Source organism: Myxine glutinosa, chromosome 2 (genome assembly GCF_964187855.1).
Source record: "Myxine glutinosa chromosome 2, kmMyxGlut1.1, whole genome shotgun sequence".
Classification (NCBI taxonomy): domain Eukaryota; kingdom Metazoa; phylum Chordata; class Myxini; order Myxiniformes; family Myxinidae; genus Myxine; species Myxine glutinosa.
In genome coordinates, this window is record NC_136262.1 from 149774721 (window position 1) to 149801472 (window position 26752).

At 37.6% G+C, this 26752-nt stretch overlaps 1 protein-coding gene across 1 annotated transcript in view; it reads right to left on the minus strand.

The window, feature by feature from the left end:
* Window positions 1-9702: 9702 nt before the first annotated feature.
* The window catches only part of HINFP (histone H4 transcription factor), a 159816-nt gene continuing 142766 nt past the window's right edge, over window positions 9703-26752 (minus strand). The window contains exon 10 of the mRNA XM_078771793.1: window positions 9703-10501. Coding sequence (XP_078627919.1) covers window positions 10174-10501 — 328 coding nt within the window. The 3' untranslated portion in view covers window positions 9703-10173. The remainder of the gene's footprint in view (window positions 10502-26752) is intronic.

Sequence of the window (26752 nt, forward strand, 5' to 3'; positions counted from 1 at the left end):
GACAGAGCACAGAGAGAGCTGGGGGAGCAAGGCCGGAGAGGAGTCGGTAGAAGACAGAAAGACCACCAACCTGCCTGCGGTGAGTGAGTGAAAGGCCCTCGGCATTGACTACATCGCAGGAGATTCCAATGATTCTGAAAGCTTTGGCCTCAACAGCGTGAAGCCGAGCAAGGTGTGAGGCAGGAGCACCAGCCCAGAGGGGGGAACAGTATTCCATTGAGCTGCGGATGAAAGCCTTGTATGTGGTGAGGAGCTCAGGTGTGCCAAGGAAGGACTTCGCACGACGGAGGATGCCCAGTCGGCGACTGGCTTTGGAGGCCAGCTTGGAAATGTGGTTTTCCCAAGAAAGATCATGGCAGATAGTGAGACCCAAAAGCTTGAGCGACAGAACTTCTTGGAGAGGATTGTTGAGAAAGTAGATGGGAGGGTTGTCCAGTCGGTCCTTTCGGAGAGACATTGTAAGAGAGAGGTGGAATTATTATATTATTATATATATTATATATAATATATATAATAATATATATCTGGTCAAATGGCGTCTGGTCAAATCTGTTTCTGGTGTTTGTTCCCCCTCCATCCCCTCCCTTACCTCAAACGGCTACACAGCTGACTCCGCACGTGAAAAAGCTGAATGCCTCAACTCTGTGTTTGCCTCTAAATCTTGTGTCCCAAACCCATCCCTCTCTGTACCCACCATACCCAGTCGTACCCAGCTGCTCCTGGACTCCGTGTCCTTTCCTCCTGACAAGGTGGAAAAGTTTCTGTCAACCCTCGACTCTGATTCTGCAACTGGACCTGACGGCATCGGCCCACGGGTCCTAAAATCCTGTTCTTCCGTTCTTTCACTCCCTCTCTCTGTTCTCTTCACCCTCTCTTTTGCTCAAGGTCAACTGCCATCTGCTTGGAAATCAGCCAACATCACCGCTTTGCACAAAAAAAGATCCTAGCAACTACAGACCAATCAGCCTTCTCCCAATTATCAGCAAAGTCATGGAATCCATCATTGCTTCGGATATGAAATCTTTCCTCTTCTCCAATGGCTTGATCTCTGATCATCAATTTGGTTTCAGACCAGGTCACTCTACTCTGGACATGCTGCTTCTGCTGTCTCAACAATGGATGGAGGTCCTCAATGCCAAACAGGAAATTAGAGCTGTCTCCCTCGACATATCACGTGCCTTCGATACCGTCTGGCACCCCGCTATGCTCACCAAACTCTCCTCCTTTGGTATCCATGGAAATCTCCACGCATGGCTGGCGGACTTCCTCTCTCGTCGTAGTCAACGTGTGGCCCTGAATGGGTTTCTCTCATCTCCTCTACCTGTTCAGGCTGGAGTTCCCCAAGGCAGTGTTCTGGGCCCTGTGCTTTTTCTGGTCTTCATCAATGATCTCTCTGACTCTCTTGAAAATCCTCTCTATCTCTTTGCTGATGACTCCACTCTCTGCCGCTCCATTCCTCATCCCTCAGATCGGCAGTCTGCAGCCTCCTCACTCTCTGCAGACCTGGACAACATCACAGACTGGGCAAACAAGTGGAACACGTCTTTCAATCCTGACAAATCTCACACTCTTACGATGTCTCTCCGAAAAGACCGACTGGACAACCCTCCCATCTACTTTCTGAATAATCCTCTCCAAGAAGTTCTGTCACTCAAGCTTTTGGGTCTCACTATCTGCCATGATCTTTCCTGGGAAAACCACATTTCCAAGCTGGCCTCCAAACCCAGTCGCCGACTGGGCATCCTCCGTCATGCGAAGTCCTTCCTTGGCACACCTGAGCTCCTCACCACATACAAGGCTTTCATCCGCAGCTCAATGGAATACTGCTCTCCCCTCTGGGCTGGTGCTCCTGCCTCACACCTAGCTCATCTTCACGCTGTTGAAACCAAAGCGTTCAGAATCATTGGAATCTCCCGCGATGACGCCATCTCCGAGGGCCTTTCACTTACTCACCGCAGGCAGGTTGGTGGTCTTTCCGTCTTCTTCCGACTCCTCTCCGGCCTTGCTCCCCCAGCTCTCTCTGAGCTCTGTCCCCCAAATATTCCTACAGGTCGCACAAGATCTGCCTGCAACCCTCTTATGGTTAAACTACCAAAATCAAGACTCTCTGCTCACCTTCACTCCTTCATTCCTCTTTTCTCCCGCCTCTGGAACAAACTCCATCACTCTCTTCAATCCCACTCCTCCCTCCAGGTCTTTAAAACGGCTGTTCACCACCATCTCTTATCTTCCCCAATCCAAAACCTTGATCTTTTCTACCCCCCGCTAATTTCACCCCAAATCCACTTTTTTGAGGTGACTTTTGTCTTATTTCCTGGAAGTCCTTGGTGTCTTGGCGTTTTATACCTATCCTGCCTCCCCCCAGGCCCTCTGCCTCCCACACATCTTCCGATGTCCCTGCCCTCAAATGTTGTGTTTGTATGCTTCCTCCCCTTCTCTCCCCATCTTGTCGACCGCTCCACTTTTTATATACTTTGTTTGCTTGTTTGTTTGATTTGTTTGTTTGATAAATGTTAGCTCTTTCACGAGCATCGACTCTGTATACAACAAAAAAAAAAGAAAAAAAAAAAAAAAAAGGGTGCCAATATTTTAGGCCACGACTGTAGGTATTTGTTAGTCCTCAATGTAATATTATTCATCTTATGCAAGGGAGTGCGTCATGAGAGGTTCCGGACAAAACAGAAGGGAGGAAAGACTGTCTCCCTGGAAGATTCCATGCCACCACATCTGGTATTTCGATGTTTCCTTCTGAGTGCTGTATATCAATGTGGTATTGCAGAGCTCCATTCCCTTCTCAATCAGTTTGATTATTTGGAGATTGATTTTGTATATTTGCATGCATTTTATGATCCACGAATGTGGGACATTGTGACAAGCTTTCTGATAGTCTATCCAGGTGGTGAACAATTTAGTTCTTCGCATTTTGCAATTTTAAATATGGCCTTGCTGTTACGGGGTCCTCACCGATTTCCTGGTCTCGGTAAACCTCCGAACCCCGCGAGGAGCCCCGGCAGAAAAAATATGTTACCCGGTGTCAAAAACAAATCAATAGTGGAACCACACCCAAAGATTGTAAATGAACCGATTGTATTAAAAGCACACAGAAAAAACATACAGCAAGGAAAGCAATCAGTCATACAATTAACCTCAAGATGGTACCACCTTATTACGTAACATAAACTCACATATCCCAGTCCCAGCTCAGCAGCAGCTCGGCCGTGATCCGCACTCCCAGGGAATGGAGCCCAACCCTTCAATGTCTCTATAACTCAATGGAGATGAGGCGAAGACACGAAGAGGCAGGTACGGCGGTGTAGGTAAGGCATGGTCCGTCACGTGGTCTAATCCAACAGCAACCTGACCGTGGACAGGGAATCCCAAATAAGCGATCCGGATGTGCACCTTCCCCATTCAGTCAACGAACCGCAGGGCAATCTTCCGACGCCGCTTTAGTGCACACACCTATTTCGGGCAAATCACCAGATGGCGGGACCCGCGGATGCGGCCAACCCAAGGTTCCGCGAACGACGCGCAAGGTCCCGGTAATGGCGGCTGGCTCGTCCTCGAGCCGTCGCTGCTAGGCGAAGATTCTCCGGAATCACACCTGTACCTGGCTTCGCAGGCTTTTCCACAATTCCAGCGATCACCAATCGCTCAAGATTCCCTTCCCGGACTCAAAGTTCTCTCGCCATGTAAGTTCGCCCAAGCCAGGTGAGGAGCTTCGTCAGAACACCTCCTTTTCCTTTCTCTCCCGTCCTCCTTCTTCCCCTCGACCTTTTCCGGCCCACTATGCCATTTCCGGTATTATTTTATCATGAGCGCTGTTAAACCTTTTAACTATAATAACCCTTTCCCTTCAACCACAATCACCAGAATACTTAGAACCAACAACAATAATCATAACAACAATCATTTGGGCTGAATCTGTAACACTTCCCCCCCCCTCAAGAAAGAAAGTTTGAACACAGCGAAAACTTTCTTTGTAAGTAAAGTCTTGAAACCACCAAAAGTAAACTCAACACCCACATCATCCATTCCCATGGGCAACAGTACTCAATATTTCCCCAAAAATAAAGCAACAAACTTTCACACCACCCCCAGAGTTTTCCCAAAATTAATTCCCTCTGGACAAAGCGTCAGCCACGACATTGTCCCGGCCCTTTACATGTTCAATTTCCAAGTTGAACCCCTGCAAAGCCAAACTCCATCTCATCAACCTCTGATTTTTACTTCTAGTTTCTCTTGAATGAAGGTTAAGGGGTTGTGATCAAAAACCCAAAGGCCAGCAAATCTATAGCACTTTCCCTGGGAGGCCGAGCTGAAAGCCAGGTTCCATGGTGGTTGCGTGGTGAGGCCTGGAAGTATTCACTACATGGACGCCTTTAGGAACGTGGAGTTCACGGTTAGTCCGGGGAGGAAAGTTCACTACATGGACGCCTTTAGGAACGTGGAGTTCATGGTTAGTCCGTGCAGGAAAGTTCACTACCTGGACGCCTTTAGGAACGTGGCGTTCATGGTTAGTCCGTGTCGGAATCTTGGCTCGGCGGCTCCGCAGCATTTAGTGCTTCAACCTTTCCGGACTCCTAATAATTACGGTGGGACCACTTGTCACAGTAGTCACCTGACTGGCGGTCTCCTTCTCGGCCACTGCTCTGATAATCCTTCCTTCGGGAGCTGTCATAACTCTGGAAGCCTCCATAATAATATCGATTGCGGCCACCACCACTACTACTCCGTGGTCCTCCTCTATAGCCCCCTCGACCCCTAGGAGATGCCTTCCCTACTGTGATGGTCTGACCCTCCAACTCCTTGCGATTCAGATCCTTTTCTGCCTCTCTGGCGTCCTTTGAGTTTTCAAACGTGACAAAGCCAAACCCTCTTGACTTTCGTGTCTCCCTGTCTTTTATCAGCAGCACTTCCAAAAGTGGTCCATATTTGCTGAAGGCAGACTCCAAAACAACTTCCTTTGTTTTGAAGTTCAGTCCACCTACAAATAACTTTCTAAACTTGTTGCCATCCATAACTGGTGTGGTGTTATTTTCCCTACTGGGCTTTTTAACAACCATCGGGTTACCATAAACTTGACCACCGGCCAAATAATTCCCGATAACAACCGATACTCCCTCTACAGGAAGCGTGGCTTGCAAACCGACGGTGACCGGTCCTGACACCAAATCGGACTCCAAATGGATGACATGAAGTGGAGCACTAACACAGCCACCAATCCCTGTAAACGAACACTATCCCCAGTTGCCGTCTCCTCGGACCATGGCAAGATGCCTTCAAGCATTAAAGATTGATGTGCTCCTGTGTCCCTCAATATCCTAACCGGTCTCCGGTTAGTCGAGGCTCCCTCCAGTGACACAAACCCCTCTGAAATAAATGGTTGGTAACCCATTTGAGGGCGATTTCTCACAATGACCATCGCATTTGGAGTCGTACTAGTCGAACTCCGCTCCTGATTTTCCTTTCCCAGAGCATAACAGTTGGACATCCAGTGTCCAGGTTTATGGCAAAAAGTGCAAGTAGGCCCGGAGGAGAACCTCGTGGTCTGCCAAGGCATAGGGGCGGCGGTCTGCCTCGAGTCCCCCGGACGATAGGTCTGTATTGGAACCGCAGTCTTCTGATTTATAGAAGTCGTGGTGTCAAAGTGGACCTCATTTTCATCCCGAGGCCGCCCCCATGGATTTTCATTTTCCGCCCCTGATGTACCATGGCTCCCCTGGCTAGGTCTGGGCGAGAAGTTCGTTTTGTGGAACCCCATCCTGTGTGTTAAGGCATAGTCATCTGCCATGGTGTCTGTCCTCGTGGACACACTGTTGGAATTCCTCCACCAGGATCAATTGTCGCAATAGTTCGAAGTCTTTCCCAACTCCTTTTGAATCACACCACCTATCAAACATGGTTTCCTTCACTCTGGCAAATTCCACATGGGTCTCACTCTCCCTCCTCCTGGCATTCCGGATTTTTTGTCGGTAAGCTTCCAGGACCAATTCATAGGCTTTGAGAATGTGTTTCTTCAATACCTCATAATCTGCACATTGGTCAATCGGTAAAGCCGAATAAATATCTTGAGCTTTACCCACCAGAACACTCTGCACTAGTATGGACCAGTACTCCTCAGGCCAGTTTAATAGTCCAGCCACTTTCTCAAAGTGTGGAAAAAACTTGGCTACCTCCTTTTCATTGAAGGGTGGAACCAGCCTCACATGTCTGCCAACATCCCAGGTGTTCTGACTCGGTGTCGAGCCAGTCGGCATGGATGGTACCTCTCCCCGTTCTTTCATTACATCCAGCTCCTTGAGTTTAATTTCCTGCTGAAGGGCCATTTCACGATCCCTTAACTCCCTTTCGGCTTTTCTCTCCTCTGTATTTTTTTCCTCTAACCTTTCCTGGAGTTCTCTTTCAACTCTCCTTTCCTCTGCTTTCTTCTCTTCTAACCTTTCCTGGAGTTCTCGTTCCACTCTCCTTTCCTCTGCTTCTAACCTTTCTTGGAGTTCTCTTTCCTTTGCGGCTTTTCTTTCCTCGCTCTGCAATTGCAACTCCAGTTTCCGGAGCTCCACCTCTTCTGGTTCCTCGGGTAACCAATCCCGGGCTACCTCTCCCCATGTTCCCAATCCCACCATAGATTGTATCACCACTGTCTGCAACTCTGCCTTCTTCATATTAGTTCAGACCTCCAAGCTAAAATGTTTGGCCAATTTCAAGAGGTCCGATTTTACTAACGCTCTGAACTGTACTTCACTAGGGGTCACTGTAAACTTCTCTGCGTCAAACTCCATGGTGACTACTGTTAACACCTGTTAACCTTCACACAATAAATTTAAAAAAAAAAAATCTTTTTTCTTTTAGAAAAATTTGGGAATGTTGGAAAAAGTTCCAAATTTGGGAATTCTGGGAATGTTAGGGAATTCTTTCCCAGACTAAATTTAGGAAATTTTAGATCCAGGACGCAGACCCAACTTTGAGCCCACGAGTCAATTGGACGAGCCCCCAATTTCTGTTACGGGGTCCTCACCGATCTCCTGGTCTCGGTAAACCTCCGAACCCCGCGAGGAGCCCCGGCAGAAAAAATGTTATCCGGTGTCAAAAACAAATCAATAGTGGAACCACACCCAAAGATTGTAAATGAACCGATTGTATTAAAAGCACACAGGAAAAACATACAGCAAGGAAAGCAATCAGTCATACAATTAACCTCAAGATGGTACCACCTTATTACGTAACATAAACTCACAGATCCCAGTCCCAGCTCAGCAGCAGCTCGGCCGTGATCCGCGCTCCCAGGGAATGGAGCCCAACCCTTCAATGTCTCTATAACTCAACGGAGATGAGGCGAAGACGCGAAGAGGCGAGTGCAGCGGTGTAGGTAAGGCATGGTCCGTCACGTGGTCTAATCCAACAGCAACCTGACCGTGGACAGGGAATCCCAAATAAGCGATCCGGATGTGCACCTTCCCCGTTCAGTCAACGAACTGCAGGGCAATCTTCCGACGCCGCTTTAGTGCACACACCTATTTCGGGCAAATCACCAGATGGCAGGACCCGCGGATGCGGCCAACCCAAGGTTCGGCGAACAACGCGCGAAGTCCCGGTAATGGCGGCTGGCTCGTCCTCGAGCCGTCGCTGCTCGGCGAAGATTCTCTGGAATCACATCTGTACCTGGCTTCGCAGGCTTTTCCACAATTCCAGCGATCACCAATCGCTCAAGATTCCCTTCCCGGACTCAAAGTTCTCTCGCCATGTAAGCTCACCCAAGCCAGGTGCGGAGCTTCTTCAGAACACCTCCTTTTCCTTTCTCTCCCGTCCTCCTTCTTCCCCTCGACCTCTTCCGGCCCACTATGCCATTTCCGGTATTATTTTATCATGAGCGCTGTTAAACCTTTCAACTATAATAACCCTTTCCCTTCAACCACAATCACCAGAATACTTAGAACCAACAACAATAATCATAACAACAATCATTAGGGCCGAATCCGTACCACTTGCTCAGTAGTAGGTGGTCAATTGTTCCATAACAACCTCTCCTACATCCCTTTTGTTCTGCCTCTAAAGCTCCTTGCTGTGTTAGATGATGTACATCATTTCTGTGATGATTCCTGTCAGCAGTTTGTATGTGGTTGGTACGCATGTTATTGGCTGGTATTTGTGGGGAAATTGAGTTTCTTCCGATTTTGGGATGAGAAAGGTCTTCCCTTCTACGAGCTCCACTGCCTTTTCCTCTTAGATCAGTTCGTTAAATGTCCTGGCATAGTGATTGTGAAGAGCATAAAGTTGTTTTAGCCAGAAATTTGGAATTCCATCTGGGCCTGGTCTTTTGAAGTTTGGCATTTTTTGAAGTTGTTTTCTAATTTTCTCTTCATCAATTAATCAATGGGGGCATTTCCTCGAGATGTTACTTCTTATTTTCCAAGTTTGGGATCCATTCTGATTCCTTGTGTTTTTTTCGATCTTCAAAAATTCCTTTCCAGAATTTTTCAAGCTTTTCTTTTTCAGGAGTTGACACATTCTGCTTTTGTTTCCCCAATTAACGGTAAAATGTCTTCGGGTAACTTTCAAACAAGTGGTTTTGTTTTCTCCTGTTGTTTCCTTCTTCAGTTTTTTAAAAATCTTCCTTGCTATCATTTCTATTTTGAGTTTGTTTTCAGCACCCAAACACTCGAGGTCACTTGGGTCAAAAGTCAGCTTCACATAAAATCGTAAATTTTCATCCAATTGACCTGAAATTTAAAGAATTTGTATATTAGGTCACAGAATTGGTTCAATAATAAAAAAATAGCTGATTTTTTTTAACATCTAAAGCTCAAAGGTCAAGGCTGCATAAAATCATGGATTTTAATTTCGTATTTTTTTTTCAACTGTTATTTTTGCACATACAGAAGAAGCAGAAGACATCTGAATACAAACGGACGCAGACGGGCTTTGCATTTTCAGATGCTTTCTAGTTGAATGTGGTATTTCTGTAATTGCAAATCAATAAAAAACATCTAATTAAAAAGAAAACGCATCACCTTGTGAAGAAAATATAATCTCATCGAATGCACTCAATATAAAGTATTCTGCGGAATCATCCACACATTCAGTCCTTCTTCATTTGTATCCAACACAGGGCTGCGGGGTAGCATCATTGGCTGACAGCGCGGCTGTGTCCGATGTGCGCCCTCTGCTGGTTAGGAATGGAATTTGTAATTTTGCCTTGGTGCTGGCGATAGCTCGCCTACTCTTCGCTAAGGACACCATGGGATCTTTAATGTCGAAGGTCACCACCAACTAATGCCGTCAGATGGGACTCCCAGTTTAACATTCATCCGAGGGACGGCACACAATCCCATTGATGAATCACCCTGCCTGTGAAACACCAGGATGACAGTTTATAGCTGGGTCAAAATTCAATCCCAGGCTAGACAGCTTATAGGTGAGTGTGCGTACCTCTAGGGCTAGGCCATCTTGCCTGCCCGATATACAATATGATGCATGATCAATAAATTTCCTTAACTGCCTGTAAACTGAAATAGTATGTCTATATTTTGAAAAATATACATTTTCATACAAACCATCTTTTTACCTGCTATACAGACAAAATTTCATTCTTGTTTTTTTGGAAGATGCAAGGATTTGTCAGAAGACCATTGAATTGTTCAAAGTTAGTGTGAAAATTGAAACATGGGCAAAAGGCAAGAAGATAGCTATTTTTGACACATCAACCATGATAAATGTTTATTAAAGCAAAAGCAAAAGTTTCACAACTCATTCTTCATATTTATACTGTGGAATTGAAGAAGATTTCCACAAGCACTTTTGATACGGGGACTACAAGGATGGACGTTTTCAAAAACTTTATGCATTGTTCGAAAACAATGTTTTATTAAAAATACCCTTGGAAGCACAATGGTAAGAAACAGCAAGAGGTAGCATTAGTTATGTAACCAGAAAATACAAGGGGAGCATGGGGGCTCAAAGGTATTCCCCAATTTTCAAAAAGTTCCAGAGCCAAAAATACGGCCATTTCAATCAAGTCAGGAAATTCATCCAGCGTGAAGGAAAATTTGGAAAAGTACAGAGAAAAAACGTGAGAAGCATTATCTATATGGAATAGAGATGCAGCCACACCAAATGATTGTAAAGAATATCTCCTGTAAAAGAAGCAGGTGATTTTGTTTTGCAATCTTGGGTTTACATGACATCCACACCCATCTCACGTACAGTTCTCACAAATTCTGCAGACATGGCGAGATCCCCTGTAGGTGTTTCACTCGACAGTTCACACTTTTGGAATAACTCCTCTTGGAGTGGCTTCGTTCCTTTCTTGCGGATGACCGATCTCAAGGGCCGTGTAGGATTGGAGGATGACAAGGAGGAAGAAGGCGTATCTTCCCTGTCATCCCCAAATCGGTCTGTCCCATGATCTCCATCTTTCTGCCCAATGAGCTGTGCTGTTAACTCTACACTCTCATAGCGTACCAACTGTACACGCAAGAAGCCATCTTGACTTGCACGATACCTGCAAAAACATTTCAGCACATGCTAATTGATGTACAATATCATTACAATTTAAGTCATTGTCCTTAAAAGTACAAATCACGAAACAAAACTACACGAAAGTTTTCTGCCATTATTATGGAGGATGTCTGTGGCTGATAATATCACATAGAGCACAGATTAATTAACCACCGGTCTGCGGAAGGAAAGCTCCTGGTCAATGGAGTCATGCCAGCATTTTTTTTTTTTTACTGCCACTCACCCACTCACGACGCCCAACAAATTTATATATAATGGATCAAATAGATTTATCCTGGATTTATTTATCTACTCCTGGGGCGGATCCAGGATTTTTTGAAAGAGGGTTTCCAGAAATGAAGGTAACAGGGTGCACACTCGCCTAGATGGTACGAGCATGAAGCTATCAAGGTGTGGGATCCGGGGCCCACTTAAGGGGCCTGGAAGCTTTGGGGTCTCAGATGATCTCAGGTACACTGGGCATCTGCTGACCACATGGGCTACATGTTGGGAGAGGTGGGGAGAACATTTGCTTTTATTGTAAAATATAATTTTATTTGCCTCTTCATTATTAATTAACCATTAACCAATCATTAACCAGTGTGGCAGCTACATTCAAGTGTAAGGTGTGCACAGAGGGAGCTGCAGATGGAGGAAATGTTGAGTTGGATCTTGGAGACGGCGTGAAGCTGGAAGGGGTGAAAACATTTTGTACCTAGGGGACGTGCTGAATGGAGAAGGTGGCTCAGACTCGGCAACGGTTGCTGGAGTGAGATGTGCATCGAAGAAGTTTCGGGAACTGAGTGGCATGCTGACGAGGAGGGGAATGTCGTTGAAGCTGAAGGGAAAGGTGTATGCTGCATGTGTGAGAAGTATTATGATTTATGGGAGCGAGACATGGGTAATGAACGTAGAGCAGCAAGGAAGGCTGGAAAGGGTGGAAATGCGAATGGTTCGGTGGATATGTGGAGTATCGTTGAGAAAGGAAGACAAATGATGAATTGCGAAAGATGATGGGAATAGAGCCTGTGATTGATGCTGTGAAGAGGAACAGGTTGAGATGGTTTGGTCATGTGTTGAGGAAGGATGAAAGTGACTGGTTGAGAAGAGTGATGGAAATGAATGTAGAAGGAAGTAGAGGACGGGGAAGACCGAGAAAGACTTGGCTAAAGATGGTGGAAGAAGGAATGCGGGCAAGGGGTTTAACAAGGGGAGATGCAGAAAATAGGGCAAAATGGGGAAGATTGTCATGGGGACCGCAAGGCTAACCCCCGCTCTTGCAGGGAAAATGGCCTTAAAATGCCTGTTGTATTTGCCTTTTTGTCCCCCGTCGCACCGCGGAGCGAAAGGGGGACTATGAGTAGTGTAATAATGTTGATCCTGGGACACCTCCAAATTCCCATTGACTTACATGTTAATTTTCCTCTCTCCTCATTACCCCAAAGCACCTCTATTTCTCTCACCCTGTTCTTTACGAACCTTCTCACCTTTTGACATGCTATCCTTATTCATTAGACTATTTAAACACCTGTGATCCTTCTGATCTTATGGACCTTTTAACTTTTTACTCTTAATATCATCTGGTGAATATAACCCACTCAAACATCGACCCGACAAATATTTGTTTATGTGTGGGAAATAATTTAATTCTCCTACAACTCTCTTCACCGTCTAATATATTGACAAAGTATATGTTTGAGTTTGGTTCTTTTTCAAGATATTTTAACTGAGTTAAAATAAAATGATAAACCTCCCTCAATGTTCTTGTTTGGGTGCCTCCAGTGCCACATACCATTTTTAAATTAAAGTATATATTTTCCTGACAACCATTAAAGTTTTCCGTCCACTCAAAAATATTTCCATCTTTTTTACCCGACTCACCAGTATTTAAATTAATTCTCTTATTTGTTTTGTGAACTTTTTTACCAGTTGCCTTTTCAATTATACCTATTTGATATTTTTCACATTCATTATGTTTTCCATTTATATACCAAGGTTGATTACACCTCCACTCTTTAGTCTGGTTGATACTTGGTTCTATCATTTATTTATTTATAAAAAAGGCGGCGGTAGCCCTTAAAATCCCTAACCCCATTTTCTTATCACTAATATATGGATGGTTGTTGTTTAATGGCTTATCAGTTTTGTTTTTTGTAATTCTTGTGAATAAAATGAACCCAAGATTTCTTCCCCATTCATATCATTTAATTTGTAAGTCCAAGGAACTGTATCCATTACATCAATGATTTTAAATAATTCACGAGTCCATTTTTGTGTATAACCTTTTTCAAAATGGCTTTTCCATTTGTATATTCTTACCATATCACCAACTTTGAACTTGGGTTTTTTCAAATTAATCTCCATTTCATATTTTAATTTTGTAAATGTTTCTGATGGTTTTGATTTTGTTGATGAATGAACTGTATTATTGTAATTATCAACAATATCCTGAATTAAATACACCCATTTTTGAGAACCGAGTTGTGTGAATTTTTTATATATTTTTTCTTTTAAAGTACGATTAAAACGCTCAATAACAACTGCCTTTCCTTCATTAAAGGTACTGTATAATTTAATACCCTCCCCCTTAAGAAATTTCATGAATATTTTGTTGTAGAACTCTGTTCCCTCGTCAGTCCATAACTTCTTTGGTTTTCTTTTACTTTTATTAAATATCTGTTGGAAGGCTAACATCAGAGTATAACCTCTCTTGTTTTTCAAAGGAACAACCCAAGCAAATCTACTCCTCAAATCAATTACGGTTAAAGCATACCTGTATCCCTTATCATTATTCAATTCAATTAAATCAGCGGACCAGATGTGGTCTGTGTCTTTTGAATAAACTTTCCTTCTTTTAAACTTTGTGATTATAGGTTTGTGTAATTCATTAACCAAAAGCTCCTCAGTCTTGATGACATCATTAGAGCTTAATAGTTTTTTGAGGAATAACCAAGACCAAGTTTCAATTTGACACTTATCATTTTTTTTACAATAAACCGATCAACTTTCTCTCTCAATGTAGGATTTCGTATCAAGGACAAATTATACAACATTTCTCTGTCTTCTTCATGTTTTTCATCCAATGTAGTGGTATTCCCATAATCAATATCATGCTTTATACACACTTCATCAACCCTATTTATCGGTTTGGACCAAGGTTTAGGATTGTCAGCCTCATCTAATCTTTTATCCAAGTTTGTTCCAGGACCACAGAAAGAATATCCAGGTAGATGTAGTTCCCCTGGAATTCCAGTTGTTGTAAATTTACTTCCTGACAGAAACTTTTGTATGTCTCCTCCACTTTTAGGAGAGATGAATTGACACTTTTTAGAGCCACACACTTGACATATTCCTTTTTGATAAACTCTATTATTTTTAGCTTTAACATAAGAGATATTTTTAGATTTGGTTTTCTTTTTACACTTGAGACAATAACTCATATTTATTTATCAGAAAAATCCCGACAGAGTATCAAAACCTTTTTGGTTTTCAACATATACATTTCAATCTTTATTTTTAAAACATAAAGAATCCTTAGAAATGTCTTCACTTTCTCCTCCATTTATTTACAAATAAAACTAACTAAAGTCAATACCACTTAATCTTTTTCTTCTTCTTCTTCACCACTTTCTCGTTTAGATCTCCTCCCTGAAATTGAACTCATCTCATCCGTTTTTAAAACCAATTTCTTCACAAGAGTCATTCTTTCTTTATTTTCCTCTTCGGTGCGTTGAGATTGATTTATTTGTTGTAATACATTTAATCTTTTACGAATCTCACTGATTTCCCTCTCTCTTTCCTCCCTCTCCTCCTTCTTCCTTTCCTCCCTCTCCTTTTTCTCCCTTTCCTCCCTTTTCACCCTCTCCTTTTTCTCCCTCTCCTCCTCCTCCTTTTTCTCTCTTTCCTCCTTCTCTTCTTCAACTCCTTCCTCCTTCTCTTCTTCAAATCCTTCCTCAGCCCTTGCAACCCTTGAGTTTGAGCCCCAAAGAATATTATACATATACTCATCTGGATTTTGAGATATTCTTGTATCTATAATTATTTTTCTCATAATAGGGTACCAATAAGATTTGTTGATAATTTCTAAAAGAGTTTTATATTTCATAACTTTGAGAAGTTCATTTTTATTTAATATTTTTAACAAGTCTCTATTTGTGGGTTTAGCAATATCAGTATAAGGCCAGTTTTTAATGACAAAATTTCCATGTGTATGTTCCAATTCGTACGGTATGTAAAACCGAGCACCCTTTTCTTGAAGGTATCCCTGAATACAAAAATTATAATTCTCTTGTAGTCTTCTTCCTGCCATTTATGTATCAGAAATATATGTGAGATTAATATTATGACAGGTAATACCACCCCATCTTCCCACTACCAAATCGGTTTGTATTCCTCGGCTTTCTATCCTTATCTCATTACCTTCCTTCTTTGTCATGTTAACCATCGCTATACTACCATATATTTTTCTTTTCTTAAAATCATGTATTTGTTGTTTGATAATTGTACTTCCACATAGATCCTTATCCTCACCAAGTGGATAATATTCTTCTTTACGGGACTGATTAAAATCATGTAGGTCTTCTAAGTTTATTGAAAAAAACCAATTATACCCTAAATCAGGCATTTCATATCCCCATTTATTAATTCGCATGTTAACCATATGTCCTTCTTTATAAAATTCAATTGTAAGCAGGTAGTTAAATTCAATGAGGAAAGGTGTATGGTCAGTATAACCAGGTGTTGTGGTTGTAAATTTTACTTGTTTTACAAAACGTGCTGTTTTCTTTAAAGATATATATTGTGATAAATCACTGAATCTAATTAAGTCATTCGCATCTGTAGGGTTTGGATAATTGATTAATTTATAAGTATTCTTCATATTAATATTTTTTGTTATACTATATTTTTGTCGTTCAGCCTGTGCCTTTGTATAATAATTTGATAAATCAATATCCTGAGAGGATTTTCCAAAGATAGAACCATCTTTTCCAACATAGGTCATTTATATTAGATAAAAAATGATATCATAAAAATTTTCATTATTGTTGAGTTGAAATAATACATATAAACATAATTGACCACAACATTTAGAATTAATTTCTTGAACTTGGAATGTTTGATAGACACCATTCTGTAAGAATTGTATTACTTCAACAGGTGGTGGAATACCATAACTATCAAAATAATATTTATCCTGACCATTATGAATACAAACCCAATGAGTACCATTCTGTGTGTCTAAATTCATAATAATATTCTTTGTATTCTTATTTATATGTATTAATTCATCTCTCATACAAATAACCACATTATCAATTTTTAGTGTTTTACAATACTTAGCTAGTTCTATATTTGACGTTGTATTCTTTCCAAATTGTTTAAACCATTCATCCATTTATTTATGAGAAAGATACAATCCATTACCCCGTTTAGTTAGTTTAACACCCGCTTGAGCGATAGAGGAAAGCATTTCTCCAACCAACAATCTAACTTTATCAGGCAGTGGGTGAGTAAAATCCACAATTACACCACTTCCACTAATTTGTTTCTCCAACTCCTTGTTATGTCTTTCCAATTCTTTTTGAGCTTTTAGTTGTGCCTTCCTTTCGTTAGCAGTTTTTACCGCTATTGAAATACCACCAGTCAATGCTCCCGCCGCACTTAAACCAGCAAGTAAAGGAATTAGAAACGGGAGAAATCCTCCACTCGTTTCCCGTGTTGAATATTTCTTCAACATAGGTTTTGTCATTTTAATTTTAAGTGAACCAGTATCATTTAGTGTTTTTACTTGTGTGTGTGTGAGTAAAACATCAATTCTTACAGCTCCTTTTCTTTGAATTGTATTAACATTAATAATACAAGGCTTTTGATTTTGAATACAAGATGTTAATTTATTAAGATTGATTTGATTAACATATACCCCAACCATTTATTTATGAGAAAAAACCTATGTGATATTAATCATAACACCATTATCTGTATTAATCTGCAATTCTGTTTCCTCCAAAAGTAAACAATAAGCATCAACTTCTTCATTCTCTCCTCTTTCAATGTACAGAGAAGTATCTACTCTATTAGACTTTATAGTTTCCTTTTGAGAACTCAGGTCAATTGTATAGATTGTATAAAGTTTTTTAAATGCAACCATATCCAAAATAGGATCATTATTACCGTTGCTTTCACACACCTTTTGGTAAGACTTGTAGGCTTCCCCATAATCATTTTTTTCCCAATCAATTTCCAATCTATCTCGTGGATAAAATGTACCATCAAGTGAAACCCGAAGTTGTTTCACCTTAGCATTATCACTCAACGCATTATTCTTATCAGTACCCTCCTCTCCATCTGGTTTCTTAAAAATGAGCCATAGGTATCGTGGCTTTCCTTCAAGAACACCCAAATTCCAAGTGTAGGTAGTGTGTTCCAGTTTAACGTGTTGACATCTTCTTTTAAGGTATGATACATTTAGTGGCTTCTTTGAGTTAAGTCTTCCATTCAACATCTCTTCCGTTTTAAGATTAGGAGTATATTCACTAATATACCAACACAAATCATTGATAACAAATTTATTATTATCACCAAAAGCATTTTCAGCCCCAAAAAGCAACCTATTTACATTATCATTCCTTTGGAGTTGAAATCTAATTTTAAGACCATACAAAACTTTATCATAATCACAAAATCCAAATATACCTTTCAAAGGTACTGCTACGGTAAAACTATTCTCTGCTTTTGAATCATCATTATACATTGCCTTCCTTTGACTATAACCAGGGTCTGCGTTTGTACCCGTTGACATATCAGGAATAAAACCTTCAACAGCTCCCTTACCCATTCTATCACTAAACGAATATAGTGTGAATTTCATCATTTCAGATGTAGCAGCGACATAATCAACCGCTTCAACCTCTTGTGTTCCAATATACAGTCGGACACTATCAAACATTTTCCAGAAGAAATCATTTACGAGTGTAGCATTAGTGTTATTCGCAGCCTTTGTGAATTTAAATTTACACAGCAAGAAACTATCAGCTATATTCAAGTAAGTTTGTTGATTATATATTTCAAAACTTTTTGTTCCATTTGAATTCCAGTCGGTTCCTGTAATAGCATTTACCTTAAAATAGTCTTCCTTTTTAGTGGAGTTTGAAATGATAATTGTATCATCCAAATCATAGATACTATCAATCGTTTCCATACTTGTATTTATATAGCATTAAAATTGTTGAAACCCTGATCCAAGTATTTTAATGATTTTTTGTCGTTCTTGTGAAGATAGTTGAGTTTTACCTTTTTTAATTTCTTTGATTGCTTGTAATTTATGGGACTCCTTTTGAGCATCTTTTATACTCTTTACAGCACCCGCTACATTTCCCATGAGAGAAGCAGTTGAACCAATTAGGTCTTTATGTTTAATGGTTGAACCAATACCCATTAGAGTATCAATTATCCCATCTCCTTTATTTCTAAATTGATGTCCCACACCCCGTTGTCTCTTAGGTTTATAGTATCCTCTCCCAAGAAACATACCTTCACCCTTATAGTATGGTGAAAGGTACATGCCCTCCCCTGTAATTATTTTATATTTTCCCAACTCGTGTTTTCTCACAATAACCATTATTTATTTATTGAAAAACTTCACGTAGGTGAATTCTGATGGATATAATTTCATCATTAAAGGATATCATACGATTATCTTGGTCGGTAATCCTAAAATTTACTCTGTATATGGTTTTTCCTGACACAGGTAAATAGACAAGATTTTTTGGTTCCATATTAAATTTATAACCAATCGGGGTTGAGTATGCACTGAATGAAAATATTGTATTTGTTCTTATTCCATCGTTAAAAGCACCATCAATCAAATCACAATGAATTAATACTGAATTTATACCGGAGGATATTTGAATGACATTATCACTGTAAAACGTCCCGTTAGTTTCAATCTTTTTTGAAGAGAAACCCAATAGCTCTCTGAACGAATTTTCAATCGTGAAATCAACTTTATAATTATTTTTAAGTTTAATAGTTGATTTTGAAGTGTGTTTTTGAATAGTTATTACCATATTCTTTGGTTCATCACCTTTTTCTTTCATAAGGCGGGAGACTTCTGAAGATATTTGAGAAATCTCGTAAGCTCCGGGTGAAACGGTTATAGTTTTATATCCACTTCCTGGATTATAACTAAACTTGTTGTTTTTCTCTGTGATATTAAACAAGGTATTATAAGTTTCCATCGACAATAAAGATGCCTCATATTCTTTTGTGTGGTCAAGTTGTAGTGGGTAAGGGAATGATGCTGTGTAATCACTCGTTGTAAAATCAAAACTAAGAATTGTGCTTCTCATCTTATTTAATATCTAATAAAATATCTTTGTATTGACATTTATTAATTATTTTCATATTCATCAACTGATCTAAAATGGCTGAGGTTTCATTAAAACAATTGTTGTTTCCAGCCTTCTTACTACCTAACAACAATAATAGTCTATTTACTAATTGTGATGGGTCATTTGGAAGAAAACTAACACCTGAAACAAGCTTTCTTAAAGCATCAATAATATGTTTCTCCTTCTCATTCTTCTTACTTTTACCAGCAACAGAAACTCTATAATGAAGTGAGTTTAGTAAATCAATATATACCCTATCTTCCTCTCTTTCCATATCAAGTGGTTCCTCAAAATATTTTGAACCATTTAATCCAGAGTTTGTTAGAAGAAACATTAATCTTGGAGTTAATTCAACATTTGGTTGAGTAGAACTTAAGAATACCAATTTATCATTAAATATATCAATACCTTTTCTTTCACAAGATAAAACTGTGCTGGTTCTTCTGTTGGAATGAGACCTGCTCTGGTTTTTGAATTCACCGAATATTCATTGTTTTGAAGAGCTTCCACAACATAATTAGGGGGTTGATTTACCTCCTCAAGTTTCCGAAATAATCCTTCATCATCATATTCTAATTCTCCAAGTTCTTGCTCTGTCATTTGACTAAAATCTTTGATCATTTGAAGTTTTTTCGGAGTAAATTATACTGTGGGGGCTGCAGGTGAGTGTTGAGTTTTCAAAAGTGGTTTAAAGAATTTCTCTTGTTTTCTTTCAAAGGCTTCTTCACCAGTTAGTTTCTGTCTCCGTTTCTTCTTTATCTCTTCCTGTTGTTTAACAACTTTTGAAACCAACTCTTGATGTTCTTTAAACTTTCTTGCTCTTTCGTCGGTATTCATTTTCTGTATTTATTTATTGAAAAATATCATTTAGTATCTCATCTTGTTTCACAACAATATATTTATATTTTCCAATCGTGTGTTTCATAGAATTTTCAAATTCCTTCTTACTACATAATGTAGAACAATTATCTCTCCAAAAATTATTTATATCTATTGAATTTAACTTAAATAAAATAAAAGTATTAGCATTGTTTCTTATTGAGCGTCGAGGGAGTTGAAAATATGACTGACTAAGGTAAATACAATTACAAGAAGAATGTCTCCCTCTTGTATAGTAGCTATCCATTACTGTTTGGTTTCTCTCATTAACACAATCATCAAAGATAACGAGGTTCTTTTTTGATTTATCTAAATCTTGAGGTGAAGGTATATCATCCGTATTATCACTAAGAATACAAGTAATGGGTTTTGGTTTCGATTTTGATTTCTGTGTATCACAAAATAATTGTATTATATCTTCAATATTATAATCATTTAGTTTGTTTTGAAGTTTAAATAAACCGATAATGTCTTCCTTTTTAAGACCTGCATTAAAACCATGTGAGAGTAGTTGATACTCGGGTTGAAAACTTGACTTTGTAAAAATTATTAAATTATCATAATCTAAAAAATTAGGACGAAGGAGCATCTTTAAAAGTAAACAGGTTTTTCCACATCCACTTGAACCAACTATTAGACATCTCAATGAATTTGGAATATTCTTATGATTATTAAATTTTATCTTATTTTCCCAAACAGGTAAAAAATCATTCATTTATATATTTGAAAAACAAGTCATCTAACTTTTTTTGAGCTATTTTAGAAACTCTATATTTTATCCTGAGTTCAGGTTTAATTTTAAAATAATCCATTATTTTATTTATATAGTATCTTGTATTAACATTTCCATTAAAATTATTTTGAATAATAAATATCATTAAACCCTTATACATTTCCTCAATACAAATAGTCTCTTCCCTTGAAAGAAATGGTGTATTATCATCACAATACTTAACATTCATCTCTCTTATTAATCTTGTAAAGTAATTCATTTTTGGTTCTAATTTAAAAGAGTTATATATTTTTCTATATATTTTTTTATCATCAATTAAAATTAAATCACAGAAAATACATTGTTTATATGAATCCTCATTATTAAGCCCTCTTCTATCACAAGCCGGACAATTCTCTAATTTATCGTATGGTGAGTCTGGAAATTCTAAATATCCTTCTATCATATTTATATAGTAAATTTTTACTTAAACTAAACGCAAGTTTATTATCTAATAAATACAATGTTTCAAAACACAAAAGACAAATTTCAATCAATCTCTACTTCGGTGGAAGATATAGAAAAATATGTCAAAGATGTAAAATTGAACAAAGATAAATATGGAAATTTTTGGATTAAACCCATAATGGAGAATAACATGTGTCCTTTTATTAAATTTACGGGACAAGCTGTGTTAATTAATAACTCTATTAAAGTAAATTTGACAAAAGTTTCTCCACTACTACCGGCAATTTACTCAAAGCTTGAAAAGATCATTGATAAAGAAGTTTTGAAAATGAATGATAAGACCATCAACGATTCTAGAGGAAACATTTGTATATTCTTTAATAAACCCAAAGATGTGGGTGAAATTAATAATATGAATATTAGTGGTGAACTATCATTCCGTACCCTGATTATTAGAGATTATTTGAAAATAACATTTAATGTAAAAAATATTGTGGTTATTAGTTCTAATGAAAGAAAATATATAGATATTGATGGGAATATTTTTTTCTGATAATTAAATATGAGTCATTACAGCAGTGAAGATTTTACTATTTCCTTGGAAGATTTTATCATGACAAAGATAAAGGTCAATAAATTGTCAGAATGTGTTTGTACTCCTTGTAATGAAAAAATGATCACAACAAGTGTTGTAAACCAGATTAACAATATATCGGATGAAGACCTTCTTCCTTTGTTTAATCCAACGACAACATATAGTGTTAAGAAAGCTGTGGTTAAAGAAATAAAAAAGGGCCTTTCAAGTTCAATTGGACATAGTGTTGTATGGCTTTTGTATCTTCAAAAAATTGTTAATAATGTCGAATCATCAGTGAGTTTGAATCACATAGTCAAGACTGAAGTTCTTAAAACAATTGAAAAAGAGACGTTCAAGCTTAAAGATGGTAATCTAATTTGTTTTCCACTGCCACAACCGCCACCATGTGTTATTGTTTGAGATAACCAGCACCTTAGTTTAAAATTGAAAAATTATTTTTTGAAAAAGATGCCCTCTCTGGTAATTATAGATAAATTTAGGTTTGTTTATGGTAAGCTTCAAAAAAGGGAATTAGGTCAATACATTTATGATAATAATAATGAAAATTTAAAACCTGTATATGAAAGTTATGATACTAATAGTTTATACTCAAATGATAGTTATGAGAGTAGCTTTATTGATGACTCTGAGTATGATTCTGAGTATTCATATGATAGTTATGACACAGATGATTCTGAGTGAAAAAGTGTTTTAGTTTAAGTACAGTGATATATATAAAAAGGAGCTGTAAAGCTCAAAAGTGTTTTACTTTAAGTATAGTTTCATATATAAAACAACACGTTTTCTCACGCTAAAAATATGGTTTATTGTGATACTTGCGAGAAGGAAGTAAAATATGATAAACGACATATTCTCACCGCAAAACATACATTCAACATTCTTAACAAACTTTCCCCTCTTCCACCTGAGACAAAACATTGTAAGGTCTGTAAAACAACCATCCTCAAGAAGGGGTTTAAAGCTCATCTTAAAACTAACAAACACTTGTCAAAATTGTTTACTATTAAAAATACTGATGGTGCTTTCAAAGGACATATTAAAATAAGTCTTTAACTTCAAACCTCCTGAACCAGAGTCTATAGTTGATGCTGTAGAAATAGTTAAACCTGCTGTTCAAACGTTGATTGAAAAAACACTAAAGGAAATGAAACCACTTAAATTTTATATGGGAGTAAAATTAGAAATGACAAAGGATGAAGGAGTTATAGATGCACCATACATGAGAACTGAGCCACACTTTATATCTTCATATCAAGATTTTAAAACATCAGGAGTCTATGATGAACTTATTAAACAAGAGCAAGATGTGGATAATTCAATCGTAGGAAGTGGATTCAATATAGGAAAGATTATTTACATAGACATTCATATTCTTAAATCAGATCCTCTAAAAGCTTCTTCTTACATTGATTTACCCAGTGTTATCAAAAATAGAAAAGCAGTTATCAATATCAAAAATAAAGATAATAAATGTTTTCTCTGGTCTATTCTAGCACACTAACATCCTCCACATTTTCATGGTGAAAGAGTATCTCATTATAAAAAATATGAGAATACATTAAATACGAAAGATCTAAAGTTTCCTATGGCTTTAAATGATATTCCTAAATTTGAAAAGATGAATAATTTATCAGTTAATGTTTATGGTCTAACAGAAACAAACAACATTCAGGTTTTAAAGCTTTCTGACAATTGTAAACAAACTCATATTAATCTTCTATATTTTAATTCAGAGGAAAATTCACATTATACATACATCAAAGATCTTTCTAAATTGGTTCGTACACAAGTATGTGAAAGAACAAATAAAATATATATTTGTACACGTTGTCTTAACTTCTTCCATACACAAGAAAGATTGGATAAACACTCAAATTATTGTGGTGAACATAAATCAACGGTAATTAAAATGCCAAAAGAAGGCTCAAAGATTTCATTCAAAGATGAAAAGAAAACAATAAAACATCCATTTGTCATATATGCTGATTTTGAAAGTATTCTAGAAAAAATAGATACTGCTTCTCCAGATCCAAAACAATCATACACAAATAAATATCAAAAACATACACCTTGCGGTTTTTGTTATTATATCAAATCATCCGTTGGTGATGAATATAACAAGTTAGAGGAGTATAGAGGCTCAAATACCCCAGAGGAGTTTGTGAAACGACTAGAAAAAGACTGTGTTCGATTAACCAAGATAATGAGAGAAACCAATAAACCAATGTCCTTAACAAGTAAAGAAAAAAGAGAATTTAGACATCCAAAGGCTGCCTGGCATATTTGTGAGAAGAAAATTGGTAAAGGTCTAAAGGTTAGAGACCATTGTCATCTCACTGGTAAATATAGAGGTCCGGCTCATCAAAGTTGTAATATTAATTATCAACTCCCCTCTTTCATTCCTGTCTTTCTTCATAACAACGCTCATTATGATACACATCTATTTATTAATGAACTTTCAAAGACATCTGGACACATTTCAGTAATTCCTAACACGGATCAGAAATACATTTCATTCACAAAAACAATTCACACATCTCCTATTACTCATATCAGATTTCTTGATACATTTAAATTCATGGCAAGTCCATTGGTTAACTTGGTTCAAAATCTAAAAGAGTTTCCATGTCTTTCAGAGTATTTTTCAGACAAAGATTTACTAACACAAAAGGGAATTTATCCCTATGACTATATGGACTCATTTGAGAGATTCAATGAAACACAAATTCCTTCAAAAGAAAATTTCTATAATAAATTAAATAATAGTCATATACCTGATAAAGATTATGTACACGCACAAAATGTTTGGAAAAAATATAACATCAAGAATCTTGGTGAGTATCATGATTTGTATCTCAAAACTGATGTTCTTCTTCTAGCTGATGTCTTTGAGGCTTTCAGAACAATCTGTCATTCTGGATATGGATTGGATCCTGCTCACTATTACACTGCTCCTGGTCTTGCTTGGAGCGCGATGTTGAAAATGACAAAACAAGATTTGGATTTAATAACAGATGTTGACATGCTCTTGATGATTGAAAAGTCAAAAAGAGGTGGAATTTCACAAGTCTGTTCAAAGAGATATACAAAAGTAAATAACAAATATCTTCCAAATTATGATTCAACAAAAGAGAGTTCTTACTTAATGTACTATGACTCAAATAACTTGTATGGTTGGGCAATGTCTCAGGCTCTTCCTTATGGAAAACTTAGATGGGTAAAGGAAAAAGACTACAAAAAGGTTTTACAAGATGTATGTATCTCTACACAAAAAGAATTGGATGATTCAAAGGTTGGTTATTATTTTGAAGTTGATTTGAAATATCAAGAGGAACTCCATAACCTACACAAAGATCTCCCATTTGCTTGTGAAAAGGAAATTCCAAAGAATGAGTAGTTAAGTGATTATCAACAATCATTTAATGTAAAGGGTAAAGCGTCAGAGAAGCTTCTAACAACACTATACAACAAGAAAAATTATGTTCTTCATCAAAGAAATTTGAGACAATGTCTTTCAAAGGGTCTCCGTGTTGAAAAGATACATAGGATTCTAAAGTTCAATCAAAGTTATTGGTTAAAGGGGTACATTGATTTTAATACACAAAGAAGAACAAAGTCAAAAACAGATTTTGAGAAAGACTTTTATAAATTGATGAATAATGCGGTCTTTGGTAAGACCATGGAAAATGTGAGGAAAAGACAAAATATCAGACTATCAACATCTTGGAAACAAGCATCAAAATTAATTAATAGACCGAGTTTTACGAGAGTTGAGGTCTTTACTGAGAACTTTTGTGCGATCCATTTGATTAAAGAGAGTATTGAAATGGACAAACCTATTTATATTGGAACATCAATTCTTGATTTGTCAAAGTCATTAATGTATGATTACTTTTATAATAACTTGAGGAAGAAATATCAAAATGATGTTAATCTACTTTACATGGATACAGATAGTTTTATTTTGAAAATTAATACTGATGATGTTTATTCAGACATGAAAAAGGACATTAATATTTATGATACAAGTAATTATAGTCCAGAGAGTGAGTTGTTCTCTTCTAAAAATAAAAAGGTGATTGGAAAGTTCAAGGATGAATTAGGAGGAAATGTTATGAGTGAATTTGTGGGATTGAGGTCCAAGGCTTATGCTTATAAATATATTGTGAATAACGTTGAAAAGACTGATAAGAAGTTAAAAGGTGTAAAGAAAAATGTTATCAAAGAAACAATAAACTTTAAGGATTATTATAACTGTTTAACAACAAAGAAAGAAGAGTTTAGAAAGATTAATGGAATAAGAAGTTATAAACATCAATTATATACAGAAGAGATAAATAAGAAAGCATTAGGAGCTTTTGATGATAAGAGGTTTATTTTAGAAAATGGGATTGATAGTCTCCCTTATGGTTATATAAGTATATAAGTGATAAGATATATATAAGTGATAAGATCTATATAAGTGATATATATATTAGTGATAAGATATATATAAGTGATAAGATATATATAAGTGATAAGATAATGGGGTTAGGGATTTTAAGGGCTACCGCCGCCTTTTTTATAAATAAATAAATGATAGAACCAAGTATCAACCAGACTAAAGAGTGGAGGTGTAATCAACCTTGGTATATAAATGGAAAACATAATGAATGTGAAAAATATCAAATAGGTATAATTGAAAAGGCAACTGGTAAAAAAGTTCACAAAACAAATAAGAGAATTAATTTAAATACTGGTGAGTTGGGTAAAAAAGATGGAAATATTTTTGAGTGGACGGAAAACTTTAATGGTTGTCAGGAAAATATATACTTTAATTTAAAAATGGTATGTGGCACTGGAGGCACCCAAACAAGAACATTGAGGGAGGTTTATCATTTTATTTTAACTCAGTTAAAATATCTTGAAAAAGAACCAAACTCAAACATATACTTTGTCAATATATTAGACGGTGAAGAGAGTTGTAGGAGAATTAAATTATTTCCCACACATAAACAAATATTTGTCGGGTCGATGTTTGAGTGGGTTATATTCACCAGATGATATTAAGAGTAAAAAGTTAAAAGGTCCATAAGATCAGAAGGATCACAGGTGTTTAAATAGTCTAATGAATAAGGATAGCATGTCAAAAGGTGAGAAGGTTCGTAAAGAACAGGGTGAGAGAAATAGAGGTGCTTTGGGGTAATGAGGAGAGAGGAAAATTAACAT